This window comes from Neophocaena asiaeorientalis, unplaced genomic scaffold, assembly GCF_003031525.2.
Source record: "Neophocaena asiaeorientalis asiaeorientalis breed wild unplaced genomic scaffold, Neophocaena_asiaeorientalis_V1.1 scaffold167, whole genome shotgun sequence".
NCBI lineage: Eukaryota > Metazoa > Chordata > Mammalia > Artiodactyla > Phocoenidae > Neophocaena > Neophocaena asiaeorientalis.
Window position 1 is genome coordinate 456982 of NW_020175022.1, and position 20126 is coordinate 477107.

The 20126-nt window shown below is 39.4% G+C and overlaps 1 protein-coding gene across 2 annotated transcripts in view; it reads left to right on the forward strand.

Moving 5' to 3' along the window:
- The window catches only part of THEM4 (thioesterase superfamily member 4), a 37546-nt gene that overhangs the window by 12270 nt on the left and 5150 nt on the right, over positions 1-20126 (forward strand). For both annotated transcript variants that reach the window (XM_024762911.1, XM_024762912.1), the window contains exons 3-4: positions 13119-13275; positions 13865-13975. In XM_024762911.1, the coding sequence (XP_024618679.1) occupies positions 13119-13275; positions 13865-13975 (268 nt within the window). The remainder of the gene's footprint in view (positions 1-13118; positions 13276-13864; positions 13976-20126) is intronic.

The following is a 20126-nucleotide window of genomic DNA, read 5'->3' on the forward strand; positions in this document are numbered from 1 at the left end:
ACCTAACAGATCTAGGTGAATTCCTCCCTTTTCAAGGTCCCAAAATACCTTGAGTTTTCTGTACCTGTTAGTGAGGTAGCCTTCCTAATTTATCTGATAAAGCTACTGGCAACCTGAGAGTTTCCAGTGTCTGGAGCAGACAGATAGCAAAGATAAATGTTTCAATCCTGCTTACAAAGGTATAATTTACCAAATTACTATAAGTCATAATTAGTTTGAGGGGAAGGTTTTCCTTACACCTGGAAAACACAGATTTAAACCAGTAATTTTTCAGATAGAAACCATAAAATTTACAACCATATTCACCAGTTCACTCAGTCCTATGTAACTAATCCTTTTTGTTAACAGCTTTATGAAGCCATCAGGTTTTTCACTAGATTCTTCAATTTCTTACCCAGTTCAGCATTATGGTCTGAAAGTCAGAAACTTGTATTTATCCAAAAGTCCTTTCTATAAGTTTTCTTGAAGAAGAAGCATTTTTGCAAAGGTATTAGAGTGAAACTGTAAGTGTCTATAATGATAGAAAATTTAAGGCACGTTTAAAATCTGATTACAATGCAATTAACAAAGAAACTTGGTTACTACTGTGACATACAACACTTTAATATAATAACTAGAATTATGACTGATAACATTTTACCAGGACATATCAGAATTTTAGGAACTCCATATAATTTCTAGGATATCTTTATTAGTAACATTTACCATACAATATAACCTAAGAAGATTTATTACTCATTTGACATTACTTCCCATGTAATTTAACATACCAAATGAATCTAATTAGTTTAACATCTCTCTTTGGGATGTATCAGGGGCCCTTTGAAGCATCCCAGAGTTAGCTAGAGATCAAAAGGATGTCATTAAAATTTGATTTAGGAAGTTTTGTCAAAAAATATCAAAAAGGATTTAGAACACTCAGTCAGATAGGATCACAAGTCACTGTGAAACAATAGTTATTCACTTAGCCCAAGTAACAATAAAAGATTCCAAAGGCAAATACAGAACAGATCACTTACAAGGTAAAGAAACTTGAAATCTGTTATCAAAGGCATTTCAACATTATCAGAAATCTTGCCCTCTTGAGAGAGAAAAAACAAATTCAAGTTTTGCACCCACTTACTTTTGCACCCACTTACTTTTGCACCCACTTCCCTGGTGTGCAGTGGTTAAGAATCCGCCTGCCAATGCAGGGGACATGGGTTCGAGCCCTTGTCTGGGAAGATTCCACGTGCCTCGGAGCAACTAAGCCCATGCGCCACAACTACTTAGCCTGCGCTCTAGAGCCCGCAAGCCACAACTACTGAGCCCACATGCCTAGAGCCCCCGTGCTCCACAACAAGAGAAGCCACCACAATGAGAAGCCTGCACACCACAACAGAGAGTAGCCCCACCCACTGCAACTAGAGAAAGCCCGCGTGCAGCAACAAAGACCCAACATGGCCAAAATTAATGAACAAATAATAAAAAATAAATAAATAACATTCATTTACTCAATTAAATTTATTTTAACCTTAGTCAATCCAGACCATGCACAAAACTCTTTTCTTGGGGTCCCCTTTCCACAAACCTTTTTATGACTTTCTGTATCCATCACTTTATTTCCCATTCAGAAACAGCCAGCTATAAGTCAGGCCTACTTCCTTTTCCCTTAAAAAAATGCGATTCCATTCCTCATGACTTCTTTACTAGAAACATACATCCTACTTTCCTACTGTATACTGTAATGTTTCCTTTATTATTTCTATTAACTTTAGTTACATGTTTAAATTAGAATCCTCAGCTCTTAAAACCTTAATTTCTTTTGAAAACTAAGTAAGCAATTATGAAGTGTCCTTTACGTTAGCATTCTGTAGATTGGTGAACATAAATACCAGTGATATTTTCTAAAAACATTTGCTTTCTTTAGAGAATGTGGCACGAAACATATTCATTTATAATCCTAAATACCTTTTGTTTCCTGTAAAAGGAAGCCAATGTTCAGTAATTAATGTTTCAGTATCTTATTTTATTTGGGAATGACCTAGCTATTCAATAAGCTTCCATCACTTAACTTAATTTAGCACAACTCTACAATTTCAAGTTACCAGAACCTGAAGAGACTCTTTTAGATAGACATTCGTAAAGCATAATTATTCTTAATAGAGTTTATCTAAAAGCACCTATCTCACTTACATTTTCTTTCCTTAAAAGTTTCTTCACATCAAGTTACTTTCCCTGCTGACATATTTGTAACAGATATAACAAGGTTTTATTTAGCTTATATTACACCTAGGTACAATAAAAGTATTACACTTAATGTTGATGACTCTAAAAACATGTCTGTATTAATTAGATCAACAAACTTAAAACATTAATACCAGATATTAATTTAATACTGAATATTTCCCAGTTCACATGAACCTGAAATTCATTTAGCTTAATTTCTCTTGTATTTAGAATTGTTTGATTTGTGCTTACTTTTTTTTTAATTTAATTTTATTTATTTTTTTATACATCAGGTTCTTATTAGTTATCCATTTTATACATATTAGGGTATATATGTCAATTCCAATCTCCCAGTTCATCCCACCACCACCTCCCCACCCCTGCCACTCTTCCACCTTGGTGTCCATACGTTTGTTCTCTACATCTGTGTCTCAATTTCTGCCCTGCAGACCAGTTCATCTGTACCATTTTTCTAGGTTCCACATATATGTGTTAATATATGATATTTATTTTTCTCTTTATGACTTACTTCACTCTGTATGACAGTCTCTAGACCCATCCACATCTCTACAAATGACCCAATTTCACTCCTTTTTATGGCAGAGTAATATTCCATTGTATATATGTACCACATCTTTATCCACTTGTCTGTCAGTGGGCATTTAGATTGCTTCCATGTCCTGGCTATTGTAAATAGTGCTGCAATGAACATTGGGGTGCATGTGTCTTTTTGAATTATGGTTTTCTCTGGGTATATGCCCAGTAGTGGGATTGCTGTGTCATTTGGTAATTCTATTTTTAGTTTTTTAAGGAACCTCCATACTGTTCTCCATAGTGGCTGTATCAATTTACATTCCCACCAACCATGCAAGAGGATTCCCTTGCCTCCACACCCTCTCCAGCATTTGCTGTTTCTAGATTTTCTGATGATGCCCATTCTAACTGGTGTGAGGTGATACCTCATTGTAGTTTGGATTTGCATTTCTCTAATAATTAGTGATGTTGAGGAGCTTTTCATGTGCTTCTTGGCCATCTGTATGTCTTCTTTGGAGAAATGTCTTTAGGTCTTCTACCCATTTCTTGATTGGGTTGTTTTTTTAATTTTGAGCTGCATGAGCTGTTTATATATTTTAGATATTAATCCTTTGTCTGTTGATTCATTTGCAAATATTTCTCCCATTCCGAGGGTTGTCTTTTCGTCTTGTTTGTGGTTTCCTTTGCTGCGCAAAAACTTTTAAGTTTCATTAGATCCCATTTGTTTATCTTTGTTTTTATTTCCATTATTCTAGGAGGTGGAACAAAAAAGATCTTGCCGTGATTTATGTCAAAGTGTTCTTCCTACGCTTTCCTCTAAGAGTTTTATAGTGTCCAGTCTTACATTTAGGTCTCTAATCCATCCTGAGTTTACTTCTGTGTATGGTGTTAGGGAGTGTTCTAATTTCATTCTTTTACATGTAGCTGTCCAGTTTTCCCAGCACCACTTATTAAACACACTGTCTTTTCTCCATTGTATATGCTTGCCTCATTTGTCATAGATTAGTTGACCATAGGTGCATGGGTTTATCTCTGGGCTTTCTATCCTGTTCCATTGATCTATATTTCTGTTTTTGTGCTAGTACCATATTGTCTTGATTACTATAGCTTTGTAGTATAGTCTGAAGTCAGGGAGTCTGATTCCTCCAGCTCCATTTTTTTCCCTCAAGACTGCTTTGGCCATTCGGGGTCTTTTGTGTCTCCATACAAATTTTTTTTTTTTTTTTTTATTCATTCTTTTTTCTTTATTCTGTTCTGCAGCAGTGAATTCCACCATTCTGTCTTCCAGGTTACTTATCCGTTCTTCTGCCTCAGTTATTCTGCTATTGATTCCTTCTAGTGTAGTTTTCATTTCAGTTATTATATTGTTTATCTCTGTTTGTTTGTTCTTTAATTCTTCTAGGTCTTTGTCAAACATTTCTTGCATCTTCTTGATCTTTGCCTCCATTCTTTTTCCGAGGTCCTGGATCATCTTCACTATCATTATTCTGAATTCTTTTTCTGGAAGGTTGCCTATCTCCGCTTCATTTAGTTGTTTTTCTGGGGTTTTATCTTGTTCCTTCATCTGGTTCATAGCCCTCTGCCTTTTCATCTTGTCTATCTTTCTGTGAATGTCAGTGCTTACTTTTTCTTAAGCCAGTTAAGTAGAGGTCATTTACAAATTAACCTCAGCAGCATTATCCAAAGGGACACACATACTGAGACATACATATATCTAGAGAGACACAACGAGAGATCTATATAGCTTCATTTTCTAAACTTAGTCATGAATCACATATCAAAATGTAAAACTCACTAGTTTATAACTAACAGTTGGAATAAGAAAGAATTTTAACGGCTTTGTTCCCTGTATTTTCCTCAGACTCAGGACTTAGAGCTGGTCTATATAAGATAATTGTTCCTGAGAGCCCTAGTTTCAAGGCACAGGGAGAGAAAATCAAGTTCTCCTAGTAGGACTTGTTCCTCAGGGTCAGAATTCTGAAGAGATATGTTTCCGTTTTTTGAGGTTCTTTTTTTCCTTCGAGCTAGCTTTCTCTACTAGTTGGGAATTAAATGGGGGTTGGTTAACCTTCGACTGGCATTGTGTACTTAACTGGCACAATTGAAGGTTCATAATTTTCATAGATACCCCCTTTTCTTTCTTTTTAATGGTTTTAAAAAGTTGGTCTGATATAGTTTCAAGTAATTAATTGTTGGTTTCCTGAAAAGAAGTTACTCTATCATTTCCTCTTTTAGAAGCTTCTAGATACCAATCAAAGTAACCATTCCATTCAGTCTGTTTGATCTCATGGCTGGCTTTTTTCTAACTGTGTGTGCAAAAATATTAATTTTGAAATATTAAAAGAACCCCAATTTGGTCATTTTAGGTTGAGATCTCCTTTGGTATATTTCCCCAGTTAAGTAGGTACTTGCAAATACGAGTTTTGTACATACATAAACCTGCCTGGAGTGTTAGTCAGAGGCTGGCTTTCTGATGCCCCTTGTTTCTGTGTTTGAGAGGCTCTATCTCCCATTTTAAGTTGAATTTGTCAGGGATAAAATTTACTAGTGAAATTGTGTGGTGGGCCAGTGTGCTGCTTGTGAGCTTAGCTCCTCCAGGCATCACCCCGGAGTTGTTTCAGCCCACTTACATGTCTCAGTTTCTCCCTTCAGTGGTCTAATGCCACCACAGGTGCTCGGACCACTGAATGGCCAATTCTTACGCGTGCCCCTGGATGAGGAAGCCTTTTAATTAATGAGTAGGCTTCCCTATGGGATCACGGCATGGCATGAGGACCCTGCCTCCACCACTCCCGTAAATTTCTCAGTCGCCTGAGAAAACCAGAACAGGCTGGGAGGAGTCTTGTGCCCTTACTTCGGAGCAAAGCTCTCATGTAATATCTTCACTTTTATCTTGACAAATTCTATTAAGGCAGCTGAACTGAGGAAAAGCATCAGAACAGCCTCTTACCTAACTACTCAGTGCAGACCACTCAGTCTCCTACAACTGAGCAAACCCTGGTATCTTTCAACCAGCTCCCCCTCCACAGTATCTTTCACCTGGGTGAGTATTCCCTGGTATCTTTCAACTGAGCCTCCCCCAGTATCTTTCAACTGGGTGGATATTTCCCTGGTATCTTTTCACCAGGGCCCCCACCACATATCTTTCAACTGGGAGGAGGCAGGTACTTGCTACTCTGCCAAATAAAACTCAGGATCATCAACCAACACGGGAGATCTGAGAACCAGGAGAGACTTACCCAAATTCATCTGGACTCTCCAAGGAGGCAGATGGGTGCAAGGGGCCTCTGCTGGTACCAAGGCTCCGGTTCCTCGTACGGTTTAGGTGAAGGAGAGAAGTCCACTCTGGGTTCCTTCATGGTTGCCATAAAACTGTCAACTTGAAAAAAAAATGCACAACGTGAGAGTTGCCAGTTAAGTTTTATTTTGGGCAAAATGAGGACTGCAGCCCAGGAGACAGCATTTCAGATAGCTCTGAAAAACTGCTCCAAAGAGGTAGGGGCGGAAGGTCAGTATATATGTGATTTTGGTGGAGGGGGAATGCATGCAATCAAGCAAGTTTCTAGTGAAGGTTACTGCTAGTCACAAGGAGCAGACGTCACCGTGAAAGATTTTAGTGCTTTTCTAGATATGAGGAGATATAAGAATTGGGCTCATAAAATTGGCTCCTGAAAATATCTAACTATCTGAAGACCTTTTCTGCCAGTTTTTCTCAGAGCACAGGGTGCCTCATGTCTGCTCTCCACGCTGAACTCCTTTCAGGGGGTGTTGAAAGTCAGCAGCTGCAGCAGCACATGATTTAATCCTTGCAAAGGTAGATGGCAAGTGCCAATGGAAAATGCCAATTCATAGTTGACATTTCATAAGGGCAGAGATTTTTGTATGTTTTATTCCCCACTATATCGCCAGTGCTTAGAACAGTACCTGATACATAGTAAGTGCCTTATACATATTTGTAGGACGAAGAAAGATAAGAAGGAAGGGAAGAAACACACACCAGGGAACTGCTTAAGATGCTCTACTTGTTGTTTTTTTTTTTACCTAAAATCTCTTCCCTCCTGTAGTGAACACTCTAGTGATGAGAGACAAACCACTAAAAAACAAAAACAAAGTAGGTCAGATGGTGATACATGTTGTGAAAAAACTAAATGCACTTTAATAACAACAAAAAAAAGGAGATCCCTCATATAGGAATTGGGAGGAACAGTGGACTGCCTTCTTTTCTGTCCATTGCTTTCTTTAAAAAAGAAAAAAGAAAAACCAGAAGTTTATTAGCACATATACCTCATGTGTACCTGGGAGATGCCCAGGGAAAAGTGAGTAACTCCCCAAGGTAGCCTAAGCCACCAGTTTATTTTTTGTTATTAATTAATTAATTAATTAACTTTTGGCTGCATTGTGTCTTTGTTGCTCGTGCAGGCTTTCTCTAGTTGCAGCGAGCAGGGGCTACACTTCGTTGCAGTGCGTGGGCTTCTCATTGCGGTGGCTTCTCTTGTTGTGGAGCACAGGCTCTAGTCACACGGGCTTCAGTAGTTGTGGCATTCAGGCTCTGTAGTTGTGGCTTGCAGTCTTAGTTGCTCCGTGGCGTGTGGGATCTTCCCAGACCAGGGCTCAAACCTGTGTCCCCTGCATTGGCAGGTGGATTCTTAACCACTGTGCCACCAGGAAGTCCTAAACCACCAGTTTAAATACCATTTTCAGCTAAAGACAAAAGGAGGGTGTTGGGGGTAGGGGGTGTTGTGAGGAGATTACCAAGAAAAGATGTAAGTTGCTGCTTTCTCCATTGAAAAGATTCTCTTGTGATTTAGAGTTGTTCTTCTCTTCCCGATACTGAGAGGGAGACACCCATACAAATGGAGATTTCCTTTATAAATGTAACTTTTCCTTGCAAAAGGTTAACCTCAGTTGTTTTGGAATAGAAAACGGTTTGGGAGCTACAACTATAGTCTTAACCTTTCTCTGTCTTCTCTTGCTTTCTATTTTAAACCTTACAGCCAGTCATCTGGACTTAACTTGAACCCCTCCAATCATGGAGTACTTGGGACTGGGGTGCTTTTTTCATTTTGGACAGCTCTAACTATATTGAGCTATAATCTCTCTTGTACTTTCATCCATTCAGTTAGTTCTACCATGTAGGAACACACAGAATAAGTATAATCCTTTCATTTGGCATCGTTTTATACGGATTAGAATATATCAATATATATTGGAATTTAGGAATCACATCTATGTATCTCACTACTGTGTACCTGCCAATTCTCATTGCCAGGCCAATCTTCTCTGTTGTTTTCTGGCTTTTTTCCCAGAGGGTATTTCAGTCTCCTTCACATTCCTAGTTGCTTTTCCCAGGACATGTTCCAGTTTCTCAGATCCTTAGTATATGCTTCCCAGAACTAAGATTGAAACTCAAATTATGGTCTTTCCATGCAGAGTAAGACATTAGCACTAAGTAGGTAGCCACGTCACACTGTTGACTGACAGTCAGCTAACACCCTGTGTCTTTCATTTGAATTGTCTCCCCTCTCCTGCACCTATGTGGCTGACTTACTGCGCCTAACTGAAGAACTTTATATATATACCTAATATATATGCATTCTTCATTTTTAGAGTCAGCCTGTACAGACCTTTTTGCTTTCCTATTCACAACGTCCCTTATATATTCATTCAACAACTATCTGTCGAGTGTCTGTGCTGTGCAGTGTTGTATTCCTGAAACAAGCCTGAGTACATAGATAGGGTTCCTGACTGCATGAAGCTTATACAGACATTTCTTATTTTACTGATTGTCTTTTAATCATCTAAACATACCTTTAGTAGGTGTTTGGGGATTGTGATGTTTGGAGGGTTTTTTCTTTGTTTTTTTTTTCTTTTGGCCACGCCACGCAGCTTGCAGGATCTTAGTTCCGTGACCAGGGATGGAACGCGTGCCCCCTGCATTGGGAGCACAGAGCCCTAACCACTGGACCGCCAGGGAACTCCCATGATGTTTTCTTGTTTTGTTTTGTTTTGTTAATTTTATTTACTTATTTATTTATTTTTGGCTGTGTTGGGTCTTTGTTGCTGCATGCAGGCTTTCTCTAGTGGCGGCGAGCAGGGGCTACTCTTCGTTGCAGTGCACGGGCTTCTCATTGCAGTGGCTTCTCTCATTGTGGAGCATGGGCTCTAGGAGGGCAGGCTTCAGTAGTTGCGGCACATGGGCTCAGTAGTTGTGGCTCACGGGTTCTAGAGCACAGGCTCAGTAGTTGTGGCACATGAGTTTAGTTGCTCTGCAACATGTGGGATCTTCCCGGACCACGGATTGAACCCGTGTTCCCTGCATTGGCAGACGGATTCTCAACCACTGTGCCACCAGGGAAGCCCAATGTTTTTTTTTTTTAATGACCTCAAGTAGGCCCTTAACATTGCCTGACAATCGTATTTCATTTTTCCCTCGTCTACTCACTCTCCTGCTCTCCTAGATGACTATTTCCTACCTTCTTTTTCTCAAGCCTCACTCTCAGCTGATCTTGCCTCCTATTTCACGGAAAATAAAAGCAATCAGAAGAGAATTTCCAAGCAACCCCTACCTCATTTACCCTCTTCCCTGCGTCTGTGCCTGATGTTCTGCTTTTTCCTGTTATGAATGAACTGACCATACTCTCATGAGAGGCCAAGCCTTCTATTGGTGCACTGTAGTCTATCCCTTTGGCCTACTTAAGGATATCCCTCTCTGCTAGATCTTTCTCATCAGTGTACAGACATGCCACAACTGGGTTTCTCTCTTCCTGGTCTCTCTTAAACCTCTCCAAGCAGACTCTCACTCCCACCACTCCATCAGAACTACTGTCACCAGTGACCTTCATGTTGCTAACCAATGACCTTGCTCAGCTTTTGGCACAGCTGATAACTCCTTTCTCCTTGAACTTGGTTTCCAGGACACCACAGTCTTCTACTTCACTGGTTCGTCCTTTTTAGTTTCTTTTGCCAGTTCCTCCTTGTCCTCAAACAATGTTAGGGTGCCCCATGTCTCAATCCTTAGTACTCCTTGCTTCACTAAACTCTGTTGGTAATCTCATTCAGTCACATGGCTTTAGAGGCCATCCAAAAGCTGACAACTTAACTAATTTCATGGTTGAAATATAGTGAGTGGGTTCAAATTCTGGTTCTACAACTTAAAGCTGTGTGACCTTGAGCAAGTTACTTTACCTTTTTTTGCCTCAGTTTCCTCATGGTATTTGCTGAATACTTCAATATTTGCTGAAGAAATGAATGAAACAGGGGCTTCCCTGGTGACGCAGTGGCTGGGAATCCGCCTGCTGGTGCAGGGGACGGGTTCAGTCCCTGGTCCAGGAAGATCCCACATGCCACAGAGCAACTAGGCCCTTGTGCCACAACTACTGAAGCTCACATGCTCTAGTACCCTCAAACCACAACTACTGAGCCCAAGCACCACAACTACTGAGCCCATGTGCTGCAGCTACTGAAGCCCACGCACCTAGAGCCCATGCTCTGCAATAAGAGCAGCCACCAAAATGAGAAATGCACACACCTCAACAAAGAGTAGCCCCTGCTCACCGCAACTAGAGAAAGCCCATGCAGCAATGAAGACCCAACACAGCCAAAGAAATGAATGAAACAAAAATAAAACTACCTTAACCAAGAAAAATGGTAGAGTTCATAAGTTTCTTTATAGAACCACCAATATAGAGAGAAATAAGAATTAACTCTGTTTTACGAATGAAGGGGAAAATTAGTAATTTGTGTTACTAATTCCATTCTAACTATTTATCATTATCACAAAAGTAATTGAATGTCCTTAACCCAGTGCAATCTGGCTTCTACTCTAATAGCTCTACTGAAATTTCTTCACTTAAGCCACTAGCGACCTAATTGCCGTATTTTGTGGGCATTTTTCAGCCCTTACTGTGCTGGACCTAACTGTTAATCTCATTCTCCTTGAAATGTTTTGCCTCTTGGCTTTCACAAATCTCTGACCAATTTTCCCTTTCTCCTTCTACCCACTCCTTAAATGTCAGTAGTTTCCAGGGTTCAGTTCCCACATGTTTCTGCTCATCCCTTCATCCAACCTATCGTCTCTTGTCAGAAACTTGACCCTCTCAGAAGAGGGAGGAGTTTGAGGTCCTCCTTGCTACCCATACTTGCTTTCAAATTATTATTTCCCCGCCTTCTTAGAAAACCCCCATTCCTTTTGAGGTTTATACCATCTCACTTTTTCCGACTTTATCACCCTCAACTTCCCCTTCTTGTAGCTATCATCTACCAACCTTTCCCTATACGTTGAGTATTTCAGCACCTGGTTAACTGTTTTCCTCTCTACCCAACTCTATTCACCATTCTCAGCAACCCACCATCCACACCATGGCTCCTCAGTTTATTTACCTTCTCATCACCTATGACCTTTCTTTTGCACAGCCCCAGCAATGCACTCCTGAGGACATCTTGAGCCTTATCATCTTCAGAAAGTGCACAACCTCGAAATCCACACATTTAGACATCCTTTTTCTGACCACAGCCTTTTTCCTTCCAGCTTACTTGTTCAAAGGCCCCACAGAAAAAACTCTTTGGCCTCATTAATACCTTCAGTTCATTGAGTCCTCTACTTTCTCATTGTCCCCATAGCCTTCTTTTATCTGAACTTCTGTAGCGTACTTATCTAGGAAAACCCCGGCCCTGGATGAATCTAAACATCTGCCATCTCTTATTTGCACAGGCCCTCACGTAGCTGAACATAGCTGGAGAAAATCACCCCACCAAGCAGAAAAGTTGGGTGATTGTGATTTTATAGTGTTTCAGTGATCTTCTCACTCAACTTTTTTATCCCTCTCCTTTCGTCCAGCTAGCAGAGTGATTCAAAATTCAAATCTGATCACGTTACTCCTCTGCTACCTTCAGTGTTATCCCATGTCTTAAAAGATCAGTTCCTCTCAGATGTAACATGAATATGAAGCACCTGGTAATCTTGTTAAAATGTAGGTTCAGCTTCAGTAGGTCAGGGGTAGAGCCCAATATTCTGCATTTCTAACAGACTTCCCCACCATCTTTATTTTTCCCATTTTTATGAGGTAACCTCAAGGTTTAGTAATCTAAACCAGAAATTTTGAACTCCTAGCTAAAAAATTAGGAGGGTTTGATGCCTATCTTATCCTGAAGTCCCAGAGTGTTAGAGTTGGAACAGATCTTATAGGTCATTTAGGTTTATCTCCTCACTGTATGGATAAAGTATGGAGAAGGGAGCAAATTCTAGGCCAAAGGTAAGTCATGAAAAATTTCCCAACTTCCAAAACAAGGTTCTTTTCTACTGTACCACAAGACTGATTCTCAATTTTAAGTTTCTTTGTCTGGCCCTCCAAATCATTCAGTTTCTCAACCACTGCTAGAGCGCATATAGTATGTGCCTATCTGCCAGTTGTTGAGCACACAAAGTCCAAGAGACAGGGTGCCTGCCCCCAGATGCTCAAGGCCTAAATAATATCCTCCCTTGTCCTCCCCACTTCTCCCAGATCTTCTCATCTCATATCCTTTTCCAAGTTTGTAAATGTAAATTTGGTATCAATAAAAGAATCACCGTTATACACGGCAAATCATGATGAGCTGTGAAAGAGAGCTAAGAGTTTGGGGAATTAAATCTTAAAATGGGTATTAAAGGACAAACATGCCCTTTCCTCAGCAGCAGCTTTCAGGCTTTATTTTGAAGTTACCTACATTTTGACTCACAACCCAGAACACACAACTTGTGCACAGTTGTATAATTGAAAAAAATATATCTAAATGAGCACACTAGTACTTATCCAGGATACATGTGAAGCATTCATTTTCTTTTTAAAGTCTGCCTACAACCCACTAATTTGATTTCATGAGCCCTAATGGTTCTAACCCTGAGTTGGAGACTCAGGAGTCATTATCACTTTGAATACCGGGCTGACCTGCCTCTGTTTCTGATTCAGTATGATAACTACCTTCTGCTCAGGCTAAACTCACGTCTGCAAGGAAAACCTCTCTACTGTTACGTTACTCACTTTCTTTAAATCTCATTTAAGTCACACTTATTCTAAGAAGGATTTCTGTCTATACCTTACTATTTTATTCCATATACCCTTTGTATTTATGTACTATATTTCATGACTGCCATGTGTTAGTACTTTGTTTTGATTTCATTTATTTTTACTATGTTCCCAGTTAGACTAATTCCACTGGAGCAAAGATCCTGTATTCTGTTTCTTTGGGACCCTCCCAGCCCCTTCAGTTTTGCACCTGGTTGGCATTTTAATCAATCATCCATTGACCTGTGATTCTTGCAGGGTACAGATATTTGTCTCTGTCATGGTATTTTTCTCATACCTGTTTCTCATGTGCCCATCCACTTCATTTGCTTACAGACTCAAAGCTTGTGAAAGAACAACTGTCACAGGCCCAGCTCTTCACCAGAGGCTATGAGGATGGCCTGGGCTTTGAATATGTGATATTCTATAATGATGATGAGAAAAGGACAGTTTGCTTGTTTCAAGGAGGTCCTTATCTACAAGGGGTACCTGGGTAAGAATGATAGCCTAGAAATGTGGATCTAAGAGGTTGTTATCTTATAGTATCGCCCTGTATCCATGGACTACAATGAAGACATTAAAATGGTAATGTAGATGTATATTTATTGACATGGATAGATGTTTACTGTAAATTATTAAATGACAGAAGTATAGGACATAGGGCAAAAGAGTATAATTTTAGAGAGTATCATTAACATGTTAATATTGGTTTGTCACTAGATAGCCTTATAATTTTTAATTTCTTTTTCTTCTGTTTATCTTCATTTCCTAAATTTTTAAACAATGATGTGTATAGTTAGTTTAATAAAAACATAATATAAATTTTCTAAATTGGATTTTAGCTTTTTGCTTGCTTGTGACCTGGTTATCATTAGGTTCTGGCTTTGTTACAAATACTACAGTGTTATGCTATGAACAAAATGAAGGTGAGAACATGGATATAATTTGACATTCAGTACATTGAACATGAATTAAGTGGAACTTTCAGAAGTAGATTATATGGGAGGCTTGGATAATTTTTCTCTCTTAAGGGGCTGTTTTCAGAACTTGTGAACACATTTCTCTTTTCCTCTTGTAACTAGATTCCTTCATGGAGGTGCCATTGCAACAATGATTGATGCTGCTGTTGGTATGTGTGCAGCTATACCTGGGGGAATTGTCATGACTGCCAATCTCAACATCAATTTTAAAAGGTAAAGTCATGGGTATTCTTTGCTTCTTAGATGTCATAAGTCAGGTTCCCCAGCAGCAGACCCTGAGAAAAGGATTTCTATGCAAGAAAGGAAGTACTCCCAGAGAAAACTATCTAGGGTGTAGGAGAAGGACAGGGAAGGGGAAGAAGCCACCCAAGGTTAGGCACTCAGTCCTGCAAAGGGTAGCTTCAGCCTGATCATGTAAGGAACTCTGGAGTGAAATGTGTGCCTCAGTATTTTCCCTACCTCAGGCAAGGGAGCTGAAGTCCTCATATTCTCTCACACGTTCTTCATAGGATAAGGGCTATCCTGGGGACTATAAATTCCCAGGTACTTCTTGCTCTTTGTGTTTGAGCAAAGCAGGCTCTAAGAAAAATACCCAAAAAACAAAGGTGAAAAAAAGGATTGAAGGAGATCTGAGTGAAGCACCAACATCCACTACATAACAAAACGTAAGTTTTACATAACTTCGCACAAAGAAGTAAAAGGGCAGCAAGAAAAGTTTGGTATCCGTCAAAAACAAAGCTCAGCATGAGCTTATTTAATTCTTCAATTATGCAGCTATATCTCTAAGTCATATAGTATGGATACTGGCATAGGCACAGAGAAAGAGAGCAATAGGGCAGAACAGAGTTTAAGAACAGAGTTCAGTAGAGATCTCCAGATGAGGTTCTATGGGTTATTATTTCACACAGTAGGAAGCATGTAGGAACATCTCCATTTTATACCCCAGAGAGTTGTATGGCTTATGTGGCAGTCATCAGGGAGCCAAGCTTCATAGATTATGGGTTTACTTATTGAATATTTTAAGTAATACTTAGCCAGGCATATCCTACTCAGGGCATTCTATAGAAAAGGACTCTTCCCCCTAGCAAATATCATTAGTTTATTTCAGGGGTCATCACAGCTTTTTCTATAAATGTTTTATGCTTTGCAGGCCATACAGTTTCTGGCACAACTAGTCAACTCGCCACTGTAGCACAAAAGCAGCCACAGACAATATATAAATAAATGGGTATAGCTGTGTTCCAGTAAAATTTTATTTACAAAACAGGCAGCTGGCCAGTGAAACATAGTTTGCCAACTCCTGGTCTATTTACCTGCAGACCCAGTGAGAAAAAATTAGACAGGGTCATTTGCCTCCTTTTTTTTCCCAGGAGTGTTTCTCTTTGCTCCCCACCACACACACACACACAGAGTGAATAAATTGGAGGCCAGCTGCTTTAACTTCCTCCTCCCCAACTGCCAATATTAGTAACTTCAAAATAAAAATGACTTAAGATAGAAATTTATCATGTGAAAGAAATCTAGTATGGCAGCTCCCTGGTTCCCAGAGATGCAGGCTCTTTGTAGCTCATCTTTTTACAGTCCAGAGTGGCAGCAAGAGCCATCATCACATGTCCTACACAGCAGGATTGAGGAAGGTGGGGAAGAGCTGTCTTCTCTCTTTCAAAGAGACTTCCTGGAAGTACTACACAGCACACCCATTTAATCTCATTAGCATTAAGGGAGATTGGGAAAGTGGTCCCTTAACTGCTATCACTATCACCTCAAATAAATTCATTGTCAGCAACTAACACAACCACAGACGTATTAATAAATCCATGCTTATAAATAATACAACATAAATTATTTTAAATACTAAAGCATTAATTAAAAACATAATCAGATTTAACTAATTCAGTAAAGAAAATAACAAGCCTAGTATGGTAGTTTTTTCTAAGCAAAATTATCTCAATGATTACAAAACTTATTATTTCAGCTACACTTAGCCTATTAAATGTTTTTCATTCTGGGTTTGATTAATTTCTTCTGGCTGTCAATACCTATATTTTCCTGAAGTTAGAATAACTCATTCTTATAAACTCCCCAGGCTTATGGCAATTGTGTCAGACTGTAAAGAAACCAACTCATATCAGCGAAATTTGTAGGTTCTAATCCGTCAACCTGGTGATTCTTGATGTGACGGGATTTTGCCTTTGAAGATGATTGGAACATGAGCCTGAATTCATGAGGCTGAGCTCCTCTTGGAGTTGAGGATTCCTTGCTGTGTCGGGGGACTTTCCAAATCTACACCTGTCCTTACAACCTAGTACTTCCCCTTATTTAGTATCTAAATCTACTTGTCTTAGTCATATTTATTCTGCCTTGGTTTACTGATTACCTACAATTAAATGCATCTCATTTAATTGGCAGAGGTAACATCTCTCAGGAGATAGGACAAGTGTCTATGTAGTTTTCTTTCAGGGATATTCAACTGGGCAAGACATTCACCTTCTTTCTAGCTGGTTCTTTTCTGTAATCAGTCCTTTCTGTTAGGGGAATAATTCTTGCATTTTGTTAAGGGAATAATTCTTGCATTTTCCAGAATTGTTTGGCTTCCTCACAGTTCTCTGCCTGTTGGTGTGGAGGAGGGGATTATTGGGGGTTCTTATGGAGATTATGCAGGACTTTGAACACCCAAATGGCATACATCCATGGATGCAAATCCACTGAATGTGCATAAATATTCTTTTCACCTGTCAGCTCACCTGCACCTCACACACTTTGGGGGAACATAAGAGGTAACAGTCCTGATGCAGATGCTAAGGGCTGTACAAGTCTTTGCCTTGTTCATGCAGACTCTCAAGCCTTTTTGACAAACACGTGAAAGACTCCTTGATGAACATAGGTATCCTCTACATACCTCTACCCACACTTTACAGCTAAGAAAACTATTGGTTTGCTTATGCCATGGTGTGTGTAAGCATAATTCTTTGAATACAGCCTCCCCAAACCTTACCTGTACACACCCCTTACTCTGTGTCTACCATTTCCTACTTCTACAGAGTAAAATACATATAAGACAGATACATACTTCATAGAAGAAACACTTACTTGTCAATACTCTTCTCTATGTGTAAACTGCTTAAAAAATTAAACTTATCCTATCATAATTGTCCTTGAATTATAGCTATGGTTTTATACTCCTTGAGCTAGCTTTTCCTTTTTTTGAGAATCATTAGGAACTTTCCATAATGTAGTTAACTACAATTATCACCCTCTTTTCTATGCTTATGTTACATTTGGCCGATAGAAGTCTCTTTAGACTGACTCCTTGTGCTAGCTTTTAAGTACTCTTGTCTCCTGAGAGACAGTATAATCACTAGTTAAGAGGACAGACATTGGAACAGGTTCAAATGCCCATTTTGCCACTTATTAGCTGTGTGACCTTCAACAAGTTACTTAACCTCTCTGTGCTTCAATGTCCTCATCTTTAAAAAGAGGATAATAATACCTTCCTCATAGGGTCATTGTGAGCAATAAATGAATTAACCCATGCAAAGCATCTAGGACAGAATCTGGCCCCATAACAAGTACTCAGTAAGTGTTAGCTGCTTGTTATTTTTATCATTAACATTGTTGTTATTATCATTACTTTTACTTCTAACAACAGTAAGGTTCATCTGTGCCAAGACATAGAATAGCTAGTCTACAAAGATCCCTGATTCCTTTTAATGGAGAATAGTGCCAAAGACCAGAAAGATATTAGATTGTTCCACATGTATTCTCATGGTGGGCAGGATGACCTTGCTGCTAGGCTATTACAGTGTCAGAGCTGGAAAGTTATTAATGTTTAATAAGGTCATGAGTTCACTCTGATACTTTAGATTTAACATCTTTCATGCCTTATATTTTTAAAATATTTTTTAAATTTCTAGCTATAGTTAAAAAAAGGCATAATATAAAATTTAGTGTCCTAACCTTTTTTAAATGTACAGTTCAGTAGTATTAAGTATATTTACACTGTTGTGAAACAGATCTCCAGAACTTTTTCATCTTGCAAAACTGCAACTCTATACCCATTAAACAATAATTTCCCGTATCCCCCTTCCCTCAGCCCCTGACAACCATAATTCTACTTTCTGTTTCTGTGAATCTGACTACTGTTGTTACATCATATAAGTGGAATCATACAGTATTTGTCTTTTTATGACTGGCTTATTTCACTTAGCATAATGTCTTCAAGATTCATCCATGTTGTAGCATATAACAGGATATCCTTCCTTTGTAAGGCTGAATAATATTCCATTGTATGTATATACCACATTTTGTTTATTCTTTCATCTGTTGATGGATATTTGGGTTGCTGCCACCTCTTGGCTATTGTGAATAATGCTATAATGAACATGGGTGTGCAGATATCTCTGTGAGGTCTTGCTTTCAGTTCTTTTGGATGTATACCCAGAGTGGGATTGCTAGATTACATGGTAATTCTACTTTTAATTTTTTGAGGAACTACTATACTGTTTTCCATAGCTGCTGCACCACTTTACAGTCCCACCAGCAATGCATAAGGGTTCCAGTTTCTCCACATCTTCACCACGACTTGTTATTTGGGTTTGGTTTTGTTTTTTAATAGTAGCCAGCGTAATAGATGTGAGGTGATAGCTCACTGTGCTTTGATTTGCATTTTTTGAATGATTAGTGACATTGAGCATCTTTTCATATGCTTGCTGGCCATTTGTATATCATCTTTGGAGAAATGTCTATTCAAGTCCTTCACTTGAAGAAGCATTTTTTAAATCAGGTTTTTGTGAGTTTTTTTGTTGTTGAATTGTAGGAGTTCTTTATATATTCTGGATATTAACCTCTTATCAGATATATGATTTGCAACCGATTTTTTAGGTTGCTGTTTTACTCTGTTGATTGTGTCCTTTGATGCACAGAAGTTTTTAAGTTTGATGTAGTCCCATTTGTCTATTTTTTTTATTTTGTTGTCTGTACCTTTGGTGTCATATCCAAGAAATCATTGCCAAACCCAATGTCATGAAGCTTTTCCCCAATGGAGGTCTTCAGTCCATTTCACATTATTTTTTGTATATGGTTTAAGGTAAGGGTCCAACATCATTCTTCTACATGTGGATATCCAGTTTTCCCAGCACCACTTTTGAAGAGACTGTCCTTTCCCCATTGAGTGGTATTGGTCACTTGTAGAAATTCATTTGACCATATATGGGAGGGTTTATTTCTACGCTGTCTGTTCTATTCCATTAATCTATATGTCTGTCTTTATGCCAGTACCACACTGTCTTGATTATTGTAGTTTTGTAATATGTTTTGAAATCAAGATGTGTGGGACTTCCAACTTTTTTCTTCTTTTTCAAGATTGCTTTGGCTATTCAGGGTCCCTTGAGATTCATGTGAACTTTAGAAAATTATACTCTATAAACAGTTATTATATTATTTTGTATTTTTCCTTTCTCTTATTATTCAAGGAATTTTTCATTGTAAGGGATAGATTTTTTTTTTTAATGTATCGGTGGTGGTGGTAATGTTTTTAATATTTATTTATTTTTATTTATTTATTTATTTATTTTTTGCGGTACGCAGGCCTCTCACTGTTGTGGCCTCTCCCGTTGCGGAGCACAGGCTCCGGACGCACAGGCTCAGCGGCCATGGCTCACGGGCCCAGCCGCTCCACAGCATCTGGGATCTTCCCGGACCTGGGCACGAGCCCATGTCCCCTGCATCGGCAGGCGGACTCTCAACCACTGCACCACCAGGGGAGCCCTTTAATATTTATTTTATTTATTTATTTGTTTTATTTTTGGCTGCATCAGGTCTTAGTTGCAGCACATGGGATCTTTGTTGCGGCATGTGGGATCTTTCGTTGCAGCACGCGGGCTCTCTAGTTGAGGCACACGGGCTCAGTAGTTGTGGCACACAGACTTAGTTGCCCCGCAGCATGTGGGATCTTAGTTCCCCAACCAGGGATCAAACCTGTGTCCCCTGCGTTGGAAGGCAGATTCTTAACCACTGGGCCACCAGGAAAGTCCCAGAGATAGATCTCTTAATTCACAATAGCTTAAGGAAAAAAGGAACATATTGGCTTACATGGTTGAGAAGACAGTTATGGCTGGGTGCAGGTATTCAATGATGCCATTAGGAATCTGTGCCTGTGTCTCAGCCACACTTTTCCTTTAGGTCTTCTTCATCCTCGGGTAGCCTTTCCCAATGTAGTGCCACAGCTACCAGGCAGGCTTGTATCTTGCAAGCCTAGCAACTCCAGCAGAAAAAGAACCCAGCCCCAAGGGCTGCAGCACAAGCTCCAGGATTGACAGTTTCAACCCATGCCCACCTGCACAACCAGTCACTGGGGGGGCGGGGG